General features: G+C 44.7%; 5 protein-coding genes across 5 annotated transcripts; 3 read left to right on the top strand and 2 right to left on the bottom strand.

Annotated features, from left to right (window-relative positions):
- Positions 1-20: 20 nt before the first annotated feature.
- On the top strand, positions 21-1,787 carry LOC1279318 (tRNA (adenine(58)-N(1))-methyltransferase non-catalytic subunit TRM6). The gene is made up of 2 exons (XM_061658544.1): positions 21-197; positions 262-1,787. The coding sequence occupies exon 2, from the start codon at positions 283-285 to the stop codon at positions 1,639-1,641; it is 1,359 nt and encodes a 452-aa protein (XP_061514528.1). The 5' UTR covers positions 21-197; positions 262-282; the 3' UTR covers positions 1,642-1,787.
- A 130-nt stretch (positions 1,788-1,917) lies between these two features.
- LOC133393453 (tRNA pseudouridine synthase-like 1) lies at positions 1,918-4,277 on the top strand. The gene is made up of 5 exons (XM_061658545.1): positions 1,918-2,150; positions 2,226-2,354; positions 2,474-2,788; positions 2,866-3,121; positions 3,280-4,277. The coding sequence occupies exons 1-5, from the start codon at positions 2,104-2,106 to the stop codon at positions 3,514-3,516; spliced, it is 984 nt and encodes a 327-aa protein (XP_061514529.1). The 5' UTR covers positions 1,918-2,103; the 3' UTR covers positions 3,517-4,277.
- Positions 3,482-4,277, top strand: LOC1279317 (uncharacterized). Its single transcript, XM_319023.5, has one exon. It carries the CDS (start codon positions 3,482-3,484, stop codon positions 4,085-4,087), a length of 606 nt encoding a protein of 201 aa, XP_319023.5. The 3' UTR covers positions 4,088-4,277.
- LOC1279316 (E3 ubiquitin-protein ligase RNF146) lies at positions 4,038-6,202 on the bottom strand. The gene is made up of 3 exons (XM_319022.4): positions 5,911-6,202; positions 5,548-5,642; positions 4,038-5,440 (listed from the first exon to the last, which is right to left on the bottom strand). The coding sequence occupies exons 1-3, from the start codon at positions 6,011-6,013 to the stop codon at positions 4,625-4,627; spliced, it is 1,014 nt and encodes a 337-aa protein (XP_319022.4). The 5' UTR covers positions 6,014-6,202; the 3' UTR covers positions 4,038-4,624.
- Positions 6,203-7,498: 1,296 nt separating this feature from the next.
- LOC1279315 (diphosphoinositol polyphosphate phosphohydrolase 1) lies at positions 7,499-13,960 on the bottom strand. The gene is made up of 4 exons (XM_061658546.1): positions 12,678-13,960; positions 10,670-10,836; positions 10,425-10,580; positions 7,499-10,342 (listed from the first exon to the last, which is right to left on the bottom strand). The coding sequence occupies exons 2-4, from the start codon at positions 10,766-10,768 to the stop codon at positions 9,914-9,916; spliced, it is 684 nt and encodes a 227-aa protein (XP_061514530.1). The 5' UTR covers positions 10,769-10,836; positions 12,678-13,960; the 3' UTR covers positions 7,499-9,913.
- Positions 13,961-20,414: the final 6,454 nt, after the last annotated feature.

The following is a 20,414-nucleotide window of genomic DNA, read 5'->3' as shown; positions in this document are numbered from 1 at the left end:
TAGGATTCTGTAAGCACCTTGCGCTTGCGATGTCAACCTGCACTGACAACGGAGAAACAACCGGTGTTTGCAAAATAGACAGTGTGTGTCCATGTGGTCGCCAATGTTTTTCAATTGCAATTGTAGCTAAAGTTTCGAATTGAATTACTTTCTGCATCGGTAGACTCTTCCCGATTGTTAGTTTTTACAGCCTTGTGGTAAGAATGCAACTACTGACCTAGGCTGGCGAGTGCACCAATGTTGTTCTGTCGCTTCTTTCAGATCTTTTCAACTCTCCTCATCATGACGGACAAGATCAAAGTAGGCGATTACCTGATCATACAGCGCCAGAAGTACACCAAGCTGCAAAAGTTCAACAACTTGAACACAACCGTAAACCTGGGCAAAGATCAAATAGAGCTGCGGCTGGCGGAAAACCATCCGTACTGCACGACATTCCACCTGGTGCCGAAGCAGGAACGTGGCAGACGGCTGTACACGCTCGATGCACTATCGACACCGTCCGAAATACGGAACCTGAAGGAGCTGCTGATCAAGGAGAGCGGAAACGACAATCGGAACATCATCGACGATCGACAATCGCAGGCCCTTTCGACCGAGGAAATTCTGAAACTGCGCGAAGAGTGCGAATCTTCGTCGGAAGTGATCGGCAAGCTGGTGGAGAACTCGAAAAGCTTCGCCACCAAAACGGAATACTCGCAGGAAAAGTATCTCAAGCGAAAGGAGAAAAAGTACTTCGAGTACATTACGATACGCCGTCCGTCGATTCGATTGTTAACGGACATCTACTGGCGCTTGGATCCGGAAAAGGTGCTGGGCGTCCGTTTCGATACACTGTCGCAGATAATCTCCTACAGCGGGGTGTGCAGTGTCGGCAACTACCTGCTGTACGAATCGGGAACGAATGGGCTGTTGCCGGCAGCAATGCTAAACTCGATAGGTGCAGAGACTGGTGGCAAGCTGGTGCATCTGCACCCTGGCAACGTGGCACAGAAGCAAGCACTCTTTGCGATGGACTATCCGACCGAACAGCAGGCACGCTGCGTATCGGTTAACATTTACTCGGTGCTAAGACACTTCTATCAGGACAGGGAAGGAGCAAAGGAGAATGAGGCACAGGAACCGGTGGTGGCCGAAGCAAAGGAGAATGAGACACTGGAACCGGTGGTGGCCAAAACCGAAGACTCCACTGACGGTAAGCGGGCAGAGGAAGTGAACGGAACTAGTAAGCGAAAGCACGAAGAAACGCAGGACGGAACTGCCGAGGAAGAACCGGAAGCAAAGCAGCTAAAGGTGGACAAACAGAAGCAAGCGTGGGAGCTGGAGAATGAAGCCGCTGCGAGTATAATGCGGGAAAAGTTTGATTCGCTTGTGATTGTAGCCAAGGAGCATCCGTACAGTATTCTGAAAGCATTGCTGCCGTTCGTCAAACCGAGCCGGCCGGTTGTAATTTTCAGCACTTGTAGGGAGATTCTTACCGAGAGCTATGTGGACATGAAGGCGGAAGCGTCGGTTACATATCTGCGTGTAACTTCGAACTGGATGCGACAGTATCAGATTCTTCCGAATCGTACCCATCCGGATGTTACCATGTCCGGTAGCAGTGGATATCTGCTCACGGGGTACACCATTGGCAACTGAGCGTCGGGGGAATCCTGGAGAAGAAATCGAGCATTTTTATTACCTTGCGATCATTATTGGAACGATGTAATAATAAATGGCCACACTTATAGATATATTTTTAAAATCATTTTTTTGAAATAAAACATAAAACATAAATAATCAAACAATCTTTTGAGCAACCCTGTTTTCATAAATGCGATTGTGTTCAAAATTAAGAATAGGTGAAGAATTCATTTTTGTAGCCGAAAGAACCATGACAACATTAAATTAAAAAAAAGAACAGCATCCTCCACCTAGAAATGTCATTTGGTTGAAGCATCGTGTGTTTGTTTACGAATGTTTTCCGCAACATCTTCGTGAATCCACACTCGCTATCAACGAATCGCCTTCTATGCCGGTAATTATACGCGCCCGATGCGTGTACTTAACGCTTCCGCTATCGTAATCCATTCCTTGGCAAAGCGCTCTATCTGACCATCGATGAATCGTTACTTAATCAACCTATCCTACATCGGCACTCGGTTTCGGTAAGTGAACGTGTTCGCAGCACAACTCGCAACTGTAGTACAGTACCAAATAAACGGTGGTCCATTCGTTCGCAGTGGCATTCAGCGCAAAATCGACAAATCTGCCGGTCAGTTTAAGGATCCACATACAGTGCAAGGAGTGATCGAGGAGGCTTTGCTAAAGTTACGGCCCGTCAATGAACCATTGCTGAAGCTGTCGAGTCGGTAAGTTGGCGGAACTGTTTACATAATATTCTACGGTTTGCTCAACAGCCCAAGCATCTGGGGTGTAATCCGTGTTGGTCACATCTGTATCCGAATACCCAATTGTATACCTTCGACAGAACGGACACGGGCGTGCATGCGCTGCACAATACCGTCCACGTAGATTTGCAGCGCCCGAATGGAAAACCGTACGATAGCGATCGCATAACCAAAACGCTGAATCGTGCGTTCGAAAAAGATGGCCAATCTTTACGCATCCTCAGTACGGTGCGTGTTCCGGCTTCTTTTCACGCACGCCTGTGCGCCAAATCGCGTACGTACCTTTACCGGTTGGCGGTGCTGAAGAGGGAGTATGCCCGTGAGTCCGGCCGGCAGCAGCATCCGCACGCACGCTTCATTCCGATCGAGGAGCACGATCGCTGCTACTTTTTAGGGTAATGCCGTACGAATTTGGGTTTTGCTAAAGGGTCTTGATGGATAATGCAACGTCCCTGTTTTCTGCGCCACACAGACACTCGGAGTTTGATATAAACGCGTTTGCTAGCGTTGCTCGGATGTTTGAAGGGATGCATGACTTTCGCACGTTCATGGCCGTTGCTAAGGGCAACCCAAGACAGCAGGAAGCGATGCATTCGCTGAGACGCATCGACCAGATCACGGTTGAAAGGGGACACACGATGACGGCGGCTTTTAATAGGGAACGGACTGAGCACTACTATGACTTTTGGGACGTACGGATACGGGGACGATCGTTTCTGTACCGTCAGGTGAGCACGAATCTACTTTCCCACGTAACTATGCTTCCACACACGGATGAGTGTTGTACAGATGGGATCCGACTGGCGCCAGTGTACAAAGAAGCTCCCAAGTCAAACAAAAAAAGGTTTTTGTAATAATGTAAATGCACTCGTTGCATCTTTTCCAGGTGAGGCGCATGGTTGGTGCTTGGGTGGCTGCAGCGGAAGGGCGAATTACCGAGCGGGACATTTATCGCATGCTAACCGTGCCGTCGCAGAACTCCTGGTGCAGCAACGTATTTGTAGCGCCCGCGTACGCACTCTACCTTTGCCACGTCGAGTACGACCCGATTGATCTTGCGTTTCCCGCCGCAGCCGACGAGAGCAACGATGGCCAGCTTTCTCGAGCAATTGCGCAACCGTAAAACGGAGCTGCAGCGCACAGAAACCACCGTTACGTACATGGATGGTAGCCGTAAGATATTCCGCAACAATTGCGAAATCGATGCCCCGCCCCGGCTGGGCTTCATCGTGGACAACAGTCCCGATCAGGTGCCGGCCTGTATCGTTTCGCAATTTCTGTACCTGGGTTCGCAGGACTGCGTGCGACCGGAGGTGCTCGAGAAGTACGGCATCACACACGTGCTCAGCGTTGGCATAGAAACGCCACCGTTCGACGAGTGGCGAACAGAAGGCGAACAGCAACAGTCCCGGATAGAAAGCCGGTTTGTCGAGTGCTTGGATCTTCCGGAAACGAATCTGGCCGAGGTGCTGGTCAAAACGAACGCCTTCATAGACGGCTGCAGGGCGTGCGGGGGGCGCGTACTGGTGCACTGCAATGCCGGCGTGTCTAGGTCGACGTCGGTGGTTGTGGGCTACCTGATGGAGCGGTGTGATCAATCGTTCATGCAGGCATTCGGAACGGTCAAGAGCAAGAGACCATGCGTGCAACCAAATGCTGGTTTTATTAAACAACTGAAGCAATTGCAATCATAAACTGTTGTGTATCCAGTTCGATCGATATTTGTGTAGGTGAATGGCGAAGAAAACATTTCGCCATAATTGAACTTAACGCTAGTCCATACGGTTTGCATGAAAACGAAACGGACGAATACACGTGTTAGATAGCACAAAAATACACAAACTATTATATGTATAATTAAATGTAATGGTGTTATACATAAAACCTGTTGTTAATGTAGTAAAATGGATCTCTATCATGAGAATTTTTAAGATTTAAAATAATACCACGGTTGTGTGTCCGTGGTTCAGCGATTTGTTTAAAGATACTTTGCGCTCGCTCGCGATCTAACGGTTTACGAGTAAATAGAGCTATGCAATATAGTTTGATATCACTTTAGAATGCTTTAGTGCGCGTACGGAGCCACATCGGGCCATAGGGTTGGCCATCCGTCTGGCGAGCCTTAGGGCGCGACAAATTGGCTTGAGCAGCACGGCCCGAGGGACTCCTATTTCCCTTCCCCAAATGTGGACGATGGTGGAAAGAGAATACACGCGCGATGAGGATGTGTCTTACAGCACGAGCAAATTATCATCAGCATCACTTCCGTCGTCATCACTGTCGGTAGCAGAGTAATCCGGATGGTTCAGATCGATCAGTTCCTGGGATGGTGAACCGACAACAACAGTGCCGCTTGCGCTGTCTGCAGCAGCTGTACTGGAGCTGGCCGGCGAATCTGTGTTTGTGGTGGAGATGCAAGGCACATCATCCAGATCGTTCGTCGGCTCGGCCGATCGGTGTACGCTATTCACAGCGCTGTCACCACCCCCCGCCTGTCGGTCATTGGGATCATCCGAAACGCCTGTGCTCGACACGCTCACCATCCCAGCGGTGTCGGACGACGTGGAAGCTGACGTGGAAGCTCCCTCGTTGAGATTCATTTCGCCCATGGCGGAAGACAACTCGTTCATGTCGTTGGCCGTCGGTGTCTGGTTGGTGTCGCCCGTCTCGAGCCGCAGTCCCGCGACGCCCTTCTTGGGTATGGTCACCAGATCGCGCTTGATGCGGCGGATGCGCGAATAGTCGTTCTGCCGTATCTGGCACTTGTGCTCGAACGAGACGATGTACACGAAACCGGCCACCAGTATTTTGCAGCTCTTGTCACCCCGCAGGTAGGCTTCCTCCAACTCCTGGCTGGTGCGTTCATCGTACTGCCACCAGCCATGGCCTCCCTCATAGTACCAACGGTACTCGTTGCCGTCCGGCACGGAAGCGGTAGCGGCACGCACAATCTCCTCGACACCGTTCACTAGCTGGGGATGGTCTAGGTATGTCAGCGGAATATCACATCGGCACATTGCGCAGCGCAAATTTTTGAATGCAACACCCTGCAACGTACATTGGAATTGGATTAGCAAATTGTTTAACATAATGGATACTGAACAGATACTTAAGAACTGCGATCTGTTGGTGTTTTAGTTTTAGAAATGGTTACCTTCACGCAAAGGAAGCAAAAAATATGACCACACGGCAACCGAACGGGATGGACACACGTCTGCAGGCAAACGGGACACTCAAGTTTGGAGTCGGCTGTGATGGCATTTGACGTGTGAAAGATACGAAATTATTAATCCATTTATATGCACTTTCTGTACGAAATTAGTTAACGCATGGATGAATCAACCAGCTCTTTTACCTAGCTCAGATTCATCACCAACATTTCAGGGATCGAGGTACGGCGACGAGCCGATTAATAAATCATAAACAAGATACCAATTGAAAAATGCAAGGTGGCAACACGTTAGTGAAAATGAAGAACATAAAATAAGCAACTATATTCGCCCAACTGCTTGCTTACTTGCTGATGTTGCTTCCGATTTCTTTGGAAGTTCATCGCTGTCGCCATCTTCCGATCTGGCACTGGTAGGAGTGGAAGCGTTTGACTCGAGGGATTCGGCCATCACGGCGAGCCCACAGTTGGCAAATCACAAACCTCAGACGGACGGAATTTGCAAGTGTGAAAAATTTGCAACGATTTGTAAACAACAATTTTGCTGCTTCCACACGGAAGCAACGACGTACACAGTATGGTGTAGCGACAGCAGACAAAAACAAAACAATGAACAGATGTAACAGACGTCCCGCAAAACAATCCGAGCCGTTGAACTGTCAAATGTTGCTCTGCCTCTCGCTTTTTCTTGTCGCGCCTTCTCACTTCATCTTATGTATTTTTTCGGACGCTCGCTACCAAATCGTCAGTTTTGACCATCGCCGCAAAGAGAGAGAGAGAGAGAGAGAGATAGAGCAACAAAGCAAAATATATTTGATTTCTCTCTCTGTTAAACAAACCATCACATGTGCCAGAGTGAGAAAGTATATTGGTTTTGGTTGGAAGATGAGTTGAGGGAAGTAGACTCTTGTTCAAGGACCGTAAAGATATCAGGTCAAGTTATAAGCCCGTTTTGACAGCTAGGTGGAAGAAGAATCGACGAAGAAAACTGACAGTTAGTTTTCCGCTTTTGACGAACGCTTCAAGTTCTCGAAGAAAAATTTCCATTTTAAATCACGGACTGTGTTCTAATAAACTAAAATATTCACCCAAATTGATCTCCACCAAATATTGACCATGCAAAACGTAAACAATCCATCAATACATATACAAGCGGAAAACCATCTGTCAAAATCGGAGCCCAGGGGGGGGATCGCCAAAAGCGCTATAACTACACCTCATTATACATTCCACCTTGCTCTTGTTAGTTTTTACGCCTTTTTGTTCGCGATTTATGCAATGTATGGTACTTCTCTCTCTCTCTCTCTCTCTCTCTCTATCATTGCACAAAATCAAACATTTTTGTTACAGAAAAAATGATCTTTTTTGCAATTTTCTCGATTCTAAAAAAGAATTAAAATCAATATTTCACGATTACGATTAGAATAAAAAAAGAATTAATATCATTTCAAAACACGTTTTTTGCATGCACTAAAACAATAGAAAAAGAAAATTGTAATTAAAGTGCCGTACAGACTTTGCTCCATTCTTCGAAGCATGAAGAACACAATGGCAGAAAGGAAAAATGAAATACACCTCACGTGTTTAAGTCAATAATTATTTTCTAATGTTTTCCTCTTCTTTGGCACACAACAACCGTTGTCGGTCAAGGCTTGCCTGTACCCGTTGGTGAAGTGAGCTTGACTTTCAGTGACTTATTGTTACCATAGCAGGATAGTCAGCCCTAAGTACGAGTTCACGGTCTATTCGGGGCTTGAACCCATGACGGGCATGTTTAAGTTGTACGAGTTGACGACTGTACCACCAGACCGGCCGCTAATTTCTATTGTTTTAGTGCCTTTTAAAACGTGTTTTAATAGTGTTTTTTAATATTTTACTTTAATAAACACACGTCATGGTTCTCATTATTTCCAGTACTTAAACCAGAGACAATTCGTTTCGTTGTTCGGCAACGTTTGGTTTTCTTTTCTGCTTTCTTTTTCTTTTATAATAAAGTCAAATACATTTCATGTATTCTTACGTGTTTTACTCTTACTGTTGCACAGCGGCTGCACTTTCAAACAGTTGACGCATTTTGCTTCCAAACGTTTTTTTTTTGTTTTGTGTATGTGTGTGTTTTTTTTTAAAGAAGATATTGCTCTAAACACCATGTGCAACTTGCCGTGATGAGCTATGCTTCTCGCAGTACTGAGTAAGATGTTAATTACTTTCATTTCTTATGGTTAGTATCTATCGCATTTCGCACCCTTTCCCACACCGGTCATTTTGAAAACCGTAACCTGACCCTTTTCCTCACTTGAATCTGACAAAAAAAAACCTTCAACAAAATTTCAGCTTCATCTTGCGCCGTCGTTTCCTGCTTTCTTCTCGTATAAGCGCGCAAATGTATGGGTGTATGTGTGTGCCATGAGCTGAATGTTCCCGATCTCATTTTTTTACCATTTTCCAACAGCTGCTTAACTGTGTCTGTATTCATAAATTACAATAAAGTATATCATTAGTATAGTAGTTATAGTTATAATTTAGCAAATCTAAACGCAACCATCCTGCATTACTACACCGGCGGCTTTTGCCTTGCTCGTTCATTGTATCCCTTCCAACACTGTTCCATCGTTAGTAGTAGTAAGCAGCAAATTGGTTGGTTCGATTAATTGTTCTTCCCTTCCTTGCCAGCACAACGACACCGCTACTGCCACCGCTATTGTTCACTGGTGTAGTAAAAGTTTCGCATTCATTTTCCCTAAAAGTTTGTCCGTTTCTCTTTCTCACTCTAGTAATATTATCCGTGTGGTCATACAAGTTCCTAGCAACAATCACCGTTTTCCGTTTACAATACACCCCCAGTTAAAGTATCTTTAAATTTAGATTTTTTTTGTTATCTGGTTCCTTTGTTTATAGAGTCGCTGCTTTCTCACATTTGCATTGTTGCAGGATGCAGTTCGTTAGGGAGGAGAATTTAGTACAAAAGAAAACATTTCTCTCCCCCGTGCGTGCTAGTGATTCTGACGAATTTGTAAGATGTTTGTAGTCTGTTTGTCTCTGATTTGTTGATATATGATCGCTGGCTGATGCATCGACAGTATTTAGCGTTTAAAAAATCTCATCACTTTTAGCGGGAGTTTCTAGTGGGATTGTGATACACGTAAAATATTACGCCTAGTGGATTACTTGTGTTTGTTTTGCATTGCTGTTAGTTTCCTTCTCTTTTTGTGTGTGTTTTTTTGTTGTTGTTGTTGCAGTTTTAATGAATCTACATCTTTTTTACTACATTTTCATTGCCTGGCATTGCATGGCGCTTTACTGTTAAGTTTATAGTTTTGAGTTTGTCAGGATTGATGAATGCTAACATAGTCGATAGTCGCTTGGTAGATTGGTTTGATTCGGTTTGTCAAATGAGCACCACTTACTTCACACAGTCACTTGCAAACAGTAACATACTGCACAATTTAAAACAAAAATCGATCTACCGGACAAATGTTGTTGCATTTGGGGTTTAACTGTATCGCATGTAGTGCTTTGGAGAAAAATAAACATTATTAAACGTTTGGTGGTAGTGGATGTGAGATATTCTGCTCATATTACGATAGTATTACGCTTCACTACTTGTTGACGTAGACAAAAATCGATTTTGTTCCGTGTAAGATTGGTTTACCGTGCTAACCAGAATATAGGTAAGCAAAACGACAGCCTTTTAGTAACGAGAGTCTCCTCCACGGGCCTCATTTTCATTATCTCGAATTTTTTTTTGAATCTTCACGACTATACGGTCAAACTACGCTACACTGCACCTTCTCTTCTTCATTCACATTACACTTTTTTTTCGAAACGGTGGTGTCCAAAATCTTAAGGCGAAGCTACAATGCACAGCTGTAAAATTTGGTATGATATTTAGAAAGTTTCCAATGGCTCTATGTGTAGTGGAAATCGCCACAGCACATTCGGTATTGTTCGTATCCACGATGTTGCGCATGCAATAAGCAGCCATAATAATCAGAAGTCAAAGCATTGTTAAGCTAAGATGTTTTCTGCGCGTTGCTTATGTTAGTCCTCCTATAGCATTCCCCTTAGTCATTTAGGTTAATTTTTACGCAGTCGTTTACTCTATGCAGAATATGGTGTAGACAAAAATATCTATAAATATGTCGTTGCACACATTGCTGAACGTATTCGAGTTTCAAACACAGATAAACAAAACACACGCTGCGGCCTGGAAACGGTACAATCTGTTATGCAAAAAGAGGACAAAACAATAATGAAGAAAAACCTTTCCTGTGGATGAAAGCTCGCATTCTGAAGCGTACTAAAGTGTCGATATAGTCGATAATCAAAACGTGATCGGGGATGTGGAGATTTAAGTGGTTGAGGTCGGTGGTAGTGAGTCGGTATCGGCCACAGTCGTAGGTTCACCGTCGTCGTCTGTCACTGTTGTGGTGCAGGCAGGAGGCGTGGTAGGAGTTGACTCGGTTGTCGTATCCTTCTCACCGGCAGCATCGTCCGGCGCCGTGCAGTTGTTCATGACTGGTTCGCTCGTAAAGTCATCGTTATCGTTTTCGGATATGATCGGTGGCGGGTCCGATGATGAGGTCGTTCGGTGCTTTGAATGGCGCAGCTGCTGTAGGTAATGGCGCTGGGTCGGTTTGTGCAGCGCCAGCTGCGACATGGCCTCCTCGATCGAGAACCACTGCCGCTTTCTGCCGATCGTTTTCGAATCTTCCCACTCGTCCAGCTCTTGGGTGACGACCATAACAAACACTTCCGTGCGGTGCATATGTTCGCTGTTCTGTGAAGGTGAAGGAGGGCAGCAGAGAGGTTAAATTTAATAAGGCCATAAACAAAGGGCATGCTGCAGGTTAATTTGTTACCTCGAACACACCGAGACAACGGCCAAGCTGACCCATTACTCCAGCCTCTTCCAGTACCTCCCTGGTCGCTGTCAGGGAAGCTTCCTCATCCGGTTCGACACCACCACCTGGCACGATCCACAGTTCCGGTCTTCTAGATGAGGTGACCAACAAAACCTATGGGTGCGATAGGAAACGGTGTTTCATTAATGGCAGGGAGGAAATGATAGACTATCACTGTTCGCAGATTGTTCCATTCTCCTCACCTCAGCCTCTGCCTCCGATCGTACGCAAATACATGCCGCCCGTCGACGGTATCCGTCCTTGTCGTAGATTCGTATCGAGTTTGGCTTTTCCTTAACCATTTTTGCAAATTATTGGGATGAAAGTAACGCAAGTCAAACGCCGGTTCGGGATATGATCGACGATATTTCTGCGAATGAAAGTAAAAAGGAACAACATTAATGTCAAGAATTTCTCGTTGCGTCGTCTTTCCTTTCGCTGCTTGGCTCGTTGTGTTTTGTTTAAACAGGTTTTCTTCAAGAATGGGTAGTGAATTCCTAGGCTCAATCAATTTCGTTCACCAGCGAAACAGAATGTTGACAGCCGGTTCAGTGCACAAAGGCTAGTGTTTTAAAGACGAAGCCTTCGGACGTAACATACAGAAAGATTGGCTTACACAGTGCCATCGCGACGATCGAGTTTATGTGCGAGAAATTCTGCTCACTGATAAGAGTCCAGCAGTTCGTGCATGCAGAGAATACGTTTAGATTGCTCATCGCAATCCAAGACGCCATACCAACAGCTGGGAAACACCATCGAGATTCAATCTATCTCTCTCTCTCACCAGCGCTGCACGATTTTCAGCTTTGGAATCAGCAAATGAATCGGAATCACAAACATACACTTATAAACAAGTGAATTTATCGCAAGAAGCAAAACTGGCTTCGCAAATTAAGAGTCAACATAAAATTTAATTTATGCTTAATTCAGTTGGACGGGGACGACGCCTCGGAGCAGTACGCATCGAAGGTGTGAAGAGTTTCTTCTTCGCGCTCTGTCCTAAATATAGCCTTTCTTGCAAGAAGAGGTAACAAAAAAAAAACAGGAAAAAAGAGAATCCCCCAAAGATGAACCCGGCTTTCCGTGTCGTTTATTTCAACGGGGAACAGGTCCTCGCTTATGTGCTTCCCTTACTGCTAATCTAAAGCGTGTATACCACATGTGGGCCGGTCGCATACGTCCGTTTACGCCAAACTGTCCACATCTCCTCCTGGTAATCCCATCGCAGCAACTGCTACCCTACCTAACTTTGGTTCATCAACCTTATTTTGCCATCATCGCTCGTATGCGTGTGTGTGTGTGTGTGTGTGTGTGTGTGTGTGTGTGTGTGTGTGTGTGTGTGTGTGTGTGTGTGTGTGTGTGTGTGTGTGTGTGTGTGTGTGTGTGTGTGTGTGTGTGTGTGTGTGTTTTAGTGAAAATGATAATAATCGAAGCAAAAATCAATCCCATCAACATGAAAAGCGAGGGTTCCGTTTTCGGCACCGCTGAAAGCGTAACAGGTGTCCGGGTGTGCTTGATGCCGCTTCCGACGCTTTGCGGACAAGAGAACCAGCAGCGCGCGCGGCGAGGGTCGCGTATCCGTCGGTTCGTGTTTGGTTGTTGTTGTTATTTTTTCACCTCTCTTCTATTTCACTTTTTGAAAGCCGGTTGTGTTGAGCGTGGCATTGTCATGTGCGCACATGCGGGAACATCCGGATGGAAGCATAATTATCTGCCGGTGTTTTTTCGTCGCGTGTGGGCCAACAAACCCTCCCTCTCTAAGCAAAGATGTTTGTACAGATCGGCTTACTAAAATAAGAGAGGTATTTGACTATTGACATAAGGTTTAAAAAAAACACACACACACATGAACATAGTGCGTCGCCTTGTGGCGAAATTGGATGTCACGTCGAACAAGTTTGTTTTCTTTTGGTGGACTTATCGCCATTAAAACGCAGCCCCAGTGCTGCCAATATTGACGTTTTTAATTAAAATAAACTTCTGCAGCTAAGGAAGCCGTCCAAACGATAACAAGAAAAACAAGAGAACCTTCCAATTTACAGCGGCCTACTACTCTTGTGGTTTGTTAAATGCTTATCTGTTTGCTAGCTACTTCCATTCCTGCATTGCACGGTTGAGTCATGCCGTTCGGTTGAAATTGAAGGACAAGCAACTGCACACACATAATATTCACTGAAATGTTTAAACGAACGCTGTAAAGGGCGGTCATACCTTTCCCGACACCGTTTGCTCGTATCGCGAATACGGGGGCGGAGATGCAGTAAACACACCAATCTGTGTGATGATGTCAGATGATGTCGGGAACGGCTGCAGGACGATGTTTTTTTTCGCCCCTTTTTTTTTCGTGTGTGTGTGTGTGTGTGGATGGATTGCGCGTATATGTGTTTCGTGGTTTTACTGCGGCGCAACGACCTCTTGCCTTGCTTCTCCCGTTACACGGTGATCTTTTTGGTTCCTCTCCACTTTACACTCCGCTGCACCAGCCGCACTACACGCGTACACAATCACGCACACCTACACTAGCACACACGGCCACAATGGAACGACCGATGGACCACTAGAGGCACACGCACGAATGCAACACGACGAACAGCTTTTCACATTACGTGCACAACCATACCATACACACACACGCGCGCGCACACGCATTCGAACACTCGCTTGTCCACATACGGACGCACAAACACACACGAGTACAACGATCACACTATCTATCACTGCCGGCCGATGCGTTTCGTCCTGTCCTGTCCGGTATTTAGTCAGTGGTTCCCGTCTACGTCTTCGTCTTGATTTTCGTCGTTGGCTCTATTTGCGTGTGTACCAAAGAAGAAAAAAAAACCGTCGTCGTCGTTGTCGTCCTCTTGCGCAGCGTAGGCACCTGCTAATTCACTCGACTATCCCGGTTCACCTTTCGTTTTCGCAGGCGTTTGCAGGAGCCGAGCAAGGGTGAACTAGCTTAGGTCGCACGAATGAGCATGAATGCTACGATTGCACACGGAATCTATCGCGCCCATCTTCGTCCGATATGTCACCGCACATCCGGGGCAGGATGTTGCCTCTGGGTGCTTCGATGGACAGTTTCGTCCTGACCGGATGCTACTCGCAACGTCGTTTCGTATCACTTCCGGATGTTTTGTTCTACGCAGTCTGCTGCTCACACTTCCTCTCCTTCAGTCACAAGCACCGTACCATCGCCAACGCGATGCTGCATACACATACACACACACAGACACTTGGCAGCTGCGGGAGAGATCGTACGGAAATCCCCTCCGATTTGTAGTACGCTCAGTGGAGGGCTCGGTTCGTGCGGTTACGTTTGCAGTATGATGTAGATATTCGATCGGTCAAATGGGACCGCAATTACTATTTTGTAGCAGAAATTTTAGCACAGCCGGTTCGCGAAGATACAAGGAAACAAAAAATACAGTGAAGAGGCGATTATCCGGCACGAAGGCTGACAAAATCCGGTTATTCGAGTGTCACGGAATATCCGTACAGCAGGGGTGTGTTTATAGTGCTTGGGGTTGAGCTAAGGAGAGCAATAAGGTCGCGGTTCACCTTGACAGTGACTTTCATCAACATAAAATTAACTATAAATTTTATTTTTGATAACAGTTGCTTCAAACATTAGTGCATACCATAAACTTGTATTAAACTTTGTGAAGCTATTTGGTGTTTAATTTTTTTTTCATTTTTTTAAAGTAAACTCCATCAGCTTGGTAGAAAATAAAACCTAGCAGCATAACAAGGTTATGCATATGTGAATTGCCAGTGAAGAAGTTTTTTTGTAAATAGCTTAATTAAACATAAAATATGTCCAAAAATTAAAAGTTTTTGTTTACTGCTCATACGGGAAATCAAATGGAGTAAAGCAAAGACATACGTACTCGTTCAGCAAATGCATTGATCGACTAAACAATTTAAAGTCACGGTTAAGTCGACATAAATCCTGAAATTATTATAATTAACTAAGGCACTGGTCTAATCTTGTTGCGCGCAACATTGTTGCTGGCAAAATGTATGGATTTTGACAGCTAGCGCAACTTTGTTGCCGGCCAAATTTAAACCAATTTGATTTTTGCCTGGCAACATTTTCTATTTACCTTAGTCATGGTAATCGGGTGTATGAAATGACACAGCAGCAGTGTGTGTTTTGTTGACATCCGCTAAATTTGGAATTTTTGCATTTATAATACATTTTTTGGTGTATATTTTATTTTTTCAACACTTTATTCAACAAGTGAATGATAAAAAAATAAACTCTGGGCTGTTAATTGGTTAATTTTTGACGCTAAACAATGTCAAAGTGAAATGTTGCCAGCAACATTCATAGACCACCTCAGCGATATGTTTCCGAGCAACAATGTTGCGCGCAACAACATTAGACCGCTGCCTAACTAATAGATCATATCGATTGCTGCAACAAGTTTGATAACACTTGTACTTATTTGTTTAGAAAAATATCTGCATGGCTTTCATTCATGGCCGGCCTGTGCAAATAATTTTTTTTTGGATATGAAAACTAAGCTTATACATTTTTAATATAAATGTACAGCCATACCACTCATATTTGCAAGCGAAACATTTGCATACGATACATATTTTAATAATGTGCGACTACATAGAGTGAAATACACAGTGAATGTGTCGGCGTTTCGCTTGGTGTGATCGCAAGGTTTCATTTTTTGCGATACTTATCCCAGTGGCGAATTAACACGAGTGGAGGCCCTAAGCGGTCATACGAATGAAGGTCATTTCCTGAAGTGTTTAGCGAGAAGTTGTAAGGGAAATTCTAAACCAGAGGCCGATTGAGAAGCAAATTTACTTGTGAGCGGCTGGGATCTTCTTCTCTGGGCCCCGCGCGGCCGCTTAGTTTGCGTAATACTTAATCCGCCGTTTATTCGTTTTCATTGTTGAGCTTTATGTGGACTTTACGGCATCCTTTTTGGATAGGCTCATTTGGCATCCAACCAGATTTTTACTACAGTTCCATTCTGACCGGATTCTGGAGACCGGTCTGGTGGTATAGTTGTCAACTCGTACGACTTACCAACATACCCGTCATGGGTTCATGTCCCGAACAGACCGTGCCCTCATACGTAGGACTGATTATCCTAAAAATCATTAAATCACTGGAAGCCCCAATCCCACTATTGTTACATGCGGGCCTTGACCGAAAACCGATAGGACCGGTATGGAATAAGGAACGAATTCAAGGACCGGTACGGTGGTAGGCTCAGTTCCAGAACAGAAATGTGGTCAGGATTAGTGCCAGAACCAATGTAGGTTCATGAACAATTTTAAGACCCAAATGGGGTTGAAATTATTTCCAGCATCGGTAATAAGGTGCAGGAGCGATAAGGGCTTTGGGTTAATTTGTCTTAGTGTCCCTTGGATTTGCGAGGCACTTTAAATGTTAAATACCCCCTAAATTAAGTTTCGTAGCCCTTATTTTTTAACATAACCTAACAATAACCTTTATGCCACAGGAGCAAAGTACAAAGGATCTATCTTAAAGTTGCTTAGAGTAACATTAAAGCATGAAAGTAATAAAATCGTTAAGTCCTTAACGATTGATCAACATTCTTCTCTTACTTTTAAGCTGCAATAGTTGAAAGCTGCTTTTTTTTCTTACCTAGCTGATTAACTGAGTCATTGAGATCTGCAAAGAAAAAGATGATAATCTATGGCAAGTTATCTATGGTAAGTGAACTGAGTGGCCGCCAGAGACTCCATCGATTTGGGAGCTCGAGGATTGCACGTCCAGTATTTAGTGCTTTAGTGCATATACTTGAGAATAGGGGGCCTTGCGTGGGTACTGTCGCTGACGATAGTATCGACAGCTCTGGAGCTTTGAGATTTTATTCTCGATTAATTTAGTTGTCTCCACACGCTAGTGCACATGCGTGCAATGTGTCTCATTTTGTTTGCGATTTGGCACAACTCGACATTAGTGTTGTTTTAAATCTCATATCAAATACATATTGCACGCTTATGCGCTATCGTATGGACATAACTTTACAAACGATACGTACCTAATCGGTTCGGAGCTTTGGCTTGCATCATAAAACATGTGTTTGTTTGAACAGTTTAGAAAGGCTTTGGATCCAGCGGAGTTCATTCGTCTCTATCATAAAACATAGAGAGAAAAATAGAGATCGAGTAAAGTAAAAGGAAATAAATCATCATCTCCGCTGATTATGACTTTAGAAAAATGTTAGCTTCATACAAAACAATTAGAACTGACCATATCTCCTGCAAATATGCAATTTCCATTGCTCAATTAATGTGCGTTGAAGTAACAATCAGCGCTTGTAGATGTAATAGCTACCATGCGTCTCCATTGCGTTTGTTTATAGAAGCACGTTGCAAGTGTTGTTCGTTTCATAAATCCTCGTCTAACCATGCCAACGAAACTACCCTGCCACGGTCATTGCCACTGCCGTGGACGGGGCGAAAATTGCGGCGAATGGTAACGGTGCTTGACGGCTGCAGCGCGGTGAGCACAGCTTCGGGGCCAGCCAGCACAGGGCACGGCACATTACCCACATCTAGATGCGCATTTGGTCTTAAATGAGACATTTAAAATCAGCAATTTAACATGAATTATGTACGATTTCGCTCGCATATAATTAAGTGACATTATAAACTCATGAGGTGAGGTTTATTTATTTACTAATTAAATCAAACACCTACTCCTCCCGAAGGGACGCTGGCTGGTAAAAGTGGCCGATCAGGGATCATCCTCCCACCGGTCGGGGTGGTATTATTGAGCGTGACAGGTACATAGCGCTCCGTGCAAGCAAGCCCCTTGCGTTCGATACACGCATCTAGTCGGGTTGCACGATCTCCAGCTGCCCGAACGAGGGCTGCATACGCCAACGAACGCCAGCATTAAGACTTCATGCAGCGACTTCACGCATGTTTACATAATTACGTGCTTGTAAAGCGAGTGCGCAAACGTCCCGGTGCCGGTGCGCTCGGGCTACGGCAGTGGGAGAGGGTGTTTTTTGGGTATGTGTGTGTATGTGTGTGGAGTGTTAATTATAAGTTTATCACCGGCAGATCCATCGACCGTTGCAAACCGTTGCGACCGGGAAGGAAGGCGTGCGAAGATAAATGTTGCTCCACACGAACCGGATCGCATGCTGTCCACTCTGGATAGCTCCCCCGCAAATGCGCATGCAGTTGGGACGGTTGCGCCCGGTTGTGTCGTGGGTGCATGCCAGCAAGCTGGCAGTAAGGGTGGTTTAATTGCATTGAAAATATGTTTACAAGTGCACCTATCAAATCGGTAACGGATTTTCGTACGACATAACGCGCAGGCATACGGTAACGGCAGTCGTACGACACCGAACGCCATCGGGTTCGTTAACGGTGCTCATCGACGATGATCTACGTTAATTACCCTCCAAACTCATCAAATGTCAAATTTTGCAGCTACCACACACGACTGCTTGAGACGCCAAGGATGTGGGAAGGTTGTCAGTGCTTTTTTTTGTCTAACTGATGATCACGATTTGTCATGATGAATTTTGAAAAAGCGTTAGGTATGACCCATAAAGCGAGGGTGCTATTGAAGCTGCTCGTAATAAGTGCATCATTGAATCGTTTGCATACGAGTAATACGGTTTAATGTGTGGGAAAACATAACCTCTATCTAGGATCTATATTTGAAGTACTGGCAAAAGAAGAATATATTTGTACATTTTGAAACCTTTCCAGACTGAAGAATAATATGAACAAATAGAAAAAAAAAAATAAATTAATGATAGAGAACTCATTAACAGATGGTAGGAAATAATAAAATTCCAGATTGGAATAATATATTTTTTAACCCTGGTATAACTTTTTTAAGGGTATCTACCCTAGGTCTGATTTTTGTTAGCAAATGTTAGCTAATAGTAGCTGCACTAACGTTGCTAACGACCTTCAAAGGGTTTGACAATTATTTAATATACTTGCTTACTTATCCGGCAAAACAGCCGCTTTACGGTCTTTACCTGCTATAGGAGTGTCGGAAACCACTAACTCTCCCACCGTCGTCTGCAGATCGTTTATCCAGGCCTTAATGACGGATGTACGGCATCTTGCCGCCTCAACTTGTGCCTACCATACCACCTCTGTCCTTGTGGACGCCTTAAAATGACTTTATGGGCTAGGACGTCCAGTTTCTTGCGTACAACATTCCTGAAAGGTTGGAACCTGGGGGGCTTGATATGCTATGTGACAATATTGGCTGCTACATTGTCGTTCCACACATACGGGACCAACAAATCTGCTGAGCATCGTCCTCTTGCGGTTAATGAAGTTTCGTCAGAATTGGACAGTGTCTCCATACGTCCATACCTCAAAGGCGTTAATTAGTATTGGCGTTTATGAGTACTGATATAGTATCAGCTTCGACCGTCGCTACATTTTCTTTAAGCTAAACGGGTTCTTGAGGCTATAGAATGACCGGTCAGAAAATTTGACAATGGTTGAGCATTTTTGCTGACAAACGTGCGGCAATTTGTGTTGGGGAATAATATACGGAAAGAGCATTCATTTATTTATTTGTTTATTTTCTTTGCTGAATGTTGTCTGCTACACAACTGCGCTACACAACATATTAGTAGGGAAGAACATTAGTAGGTTAGTTGCTAGGCTCCATATAGGGAGAGGTAGGTGAGTGGGAGGAGGCAAGGGAAGAGAAGGAGGAACGTAGTCGGGAACGGAAAGCATTTAAGGAGAAATGGAAATCAAACACACCAGAAGAGGCATTAAGGCACCGAATGGCACGAATAAGAGGATCGTCTGCACCAAGAGCTAATCGTCGGCGGGGAATGGACTTAAGAGCGCGAGGACGTACTTTTGGGAGAATTAATATAGATAGACGAGAAAAGGAAGGCCGAGTCTAAGAAGTTTAGCAGAAGGGATGCAATGAATGACACCCGAGCGTACGTGCGGCGTGTGTCCAATGTTTCGAGGCCTAATATCTGACAACGCTCCAGGTATGAGGACATATTTGAGGTTTGAGTATCGAGCACTGTCCACATAGCAAAGCGTTTGAAAACTTGCTGAACTCGTTCGATGTGGGATATTAAGACCCTACTAGTAGGAGACTAGAATGGTAAGGCATAATCAAAAAAGGATCGAACTAGCGTGCAACAAATGACTAACAAACAATGTGGAGCAGGAAACTCCGAAGCTACAAAGCGGAGTAAACCAAGGGTCCTGTTAGCCGCTGTAACTATTTTGTCGTTATGATCGTGAAACGTTAATTTTGAGTTGATTATTACTCCAACATCCTTTAGACAGGTGGTTCGGTTCAGTGAAATTTAACAATTTTGGGCCGGTCTGGTGCTACAGTCGTCAACTCGAACGACTCAACAACATGCCCGTCATGGGTTCAAGCCCCGAATAGACCGTGCCCCCATATGTAGGACTGACTATCCTGCTATGGTAACCATAAGTCACTGAAAGCCAAGCTCACTTCACTAAGTGGGTACAGGCAGACCGGCAGCGGTTGTTGTACCAAAAAGAAAAGAAAAAGAAATAACAATGAATGAGGGGTGATAGAGAGCAGCTGAAGGAAATAACTTGAGATTTATCAGGATAGAAGTCTTGAGCGTTAGAAAAAAATGAACTAAAAGCATTAGGTGCATTCCTTAATTTCAACTATCTCATGGGTTTCAAAAACTTCGGTCTCACAGATCCGTGATTCTATCTAGAAGATCAACAGATTAATGGGATCGATTCTCTTATGGACTGTTTCCCTGTTTCTGGTACAGTGGCGGACACGTAAAATCAAAACATTGCGGCCTTCTGGTCAGTTCCTTAGTTCCACTTTTCAGAACACTTCACATGTCGTTGAGGATCCTCTTTAGTTGTGGTCTCTCAAATATCAGACCGTTAGCTTTGAAAATCTCAGAAAACCATGCATAAATGTAACAAAGGCGTGAATCT

Source organism: Anopheles gambiae, chromosome 3 (genome assembly GCF_943734735.2).
Source record: "Anopheles gambiae chromosome 3, idAnoGambNW_F1_1, whole genome shotgun sequence".
Lineage (NCBI taxonomy): Eukaryota > Metazoa > Arthropoda > Insecta > Diptera > Culicidae > Anopheles > Anopheles gambiae.
The sequence above is the reverse complement of the archived record's forward strand: the minus strand, read 5'-3'. Positions and strand labels throughout refer to the sequence as shown.